Source organism: Charadrius vociferus, unplaced genomic scaffold (genome assembly GCF_000708025.1).
Source record: "Charadrius vociferus isolate BGI_N301 unplaced genomic scaffold, ASM70802v2 scaffold461, whole genome shotgun sequence".
Taxonomy (NCBI): Eukaryota; Metazoa; Chordata; class Aves; order Charadriiformes; family Charadriidae; genus Charadrius; species Charadrius vociferus.
Genome location: NW_009647020.1, coordinates 377,117 through 378,218, shown reverse-complemented (window position 1 = coordinate 378,218; position 1,102 = coordinate 377,117). Strand labels below are relative to the sequence as shown.

General features: G+C 67.6%; 1 protein-coding gene across 1 annotated transcript in view; it reads left to right on the top strand.

Moving 5' to 3' along the window:
• The window catches only part of LOC104295712 (epiplakin-like), a 23,851-nt gene that overhangs the window by 8,448 nt on the left and 14,301 nt on the right, over window positions 1-1,102 (top strand). The window contains 1 exon segment of the mRNA XM_009895489.1: window positions 12-1,095. Within this exon segment, the coding sequence (XP_009893791.1) occupies window positions 12-1,095 (1,084 nt within the window).

Genomic DNA, 1,102 nt, shown 5'->3' with positions numbered 1-1,102 from the left:
TTCGCCTCCAGGCCGAAGGGGCAGGAGCTGCTGGGGCAGGCGCGGGCCGGGAGCCTGGCGCTGGACGAGCTGGCAAGGCGCCTCACCGTCCTCATCGAGGAGGCGGCGGAGCGCAGCAGCAACGTCAAATTCCCGGGCCTCAGGAGGCAGGTGACCGCCTCGGACCTGCTGGACTCGGGCATCATCGACAAGGACACGCTGGCCGACCTCGTCCAGGGCTCCAAGACGGTGGAGGAGGTGACGGAAATGGCCTCCGTCAAGCGCTACCTGGACGGCACGGGCTGCATCGCCGGCGTGCTGGTGCCCTCCAAGGACCACCCCGCCAAGATGGAGAAGATGAGCATCTACCAGGCCATGTGGAAGGGCATCCTGAGGCAGGGCACGGCCCTGGTGCTGCTGGAGGCGCAGGCTGCCACCGGCTTCCTCGTTGACCCGCTCACCAGCAAGAAGCTCTCCGTGGACGAGGCCGTCTCCTCCGGGCTGGTGGGCAGCGAGCTGCACGAGAAGCTCCTGTCGGCCGAGAGGGCCGTCACGGGCTACACCGACCCCTACACCGGCGACCAGATCTCCCTCTTCCAGGCCATGAAGAAGGAGCTCATCGTCAAGGAGCACGGCATACGCCTCCTCGAGGCCCAGATCGCCACCGGCGGCATCATCGACCCCGTGCACAGCCACCGCCTCCCCGTGGAGGTGGCCTACCGGCGCGGCTACTTTGACCAGGAGATGAGCCAGATCCTCTCCGACCCCACCGACGACACCAAGGGCTTCTTCGACCCCAACACCCACGAGAACCTCACCTACATGCAGCTCCTCCGCCGCTGCGTGCCCGACCCGGACACGGGGCTGCTCATGCTCCAGCTCATGGACAAGGGCTCCGTCCTCTACCAGCTCACCGAGGACGCCCGCAAAGCCCTGCAGGCCGCCCGCACCACCCTCAGCGTGGGGCTCTTCCAGGGCCAGAGCGTCACCGTCTGGGAGCTCCTCTTCTCCCGCTACGTCCCCGACCACCGCCGCCAGGACCTCCTCCGCAAGTACAAGGCGGGGACGCTCACCATCTCGGAGATGATCGCCCTCCTCACCGCCATCATCACCGGGGCTGAGG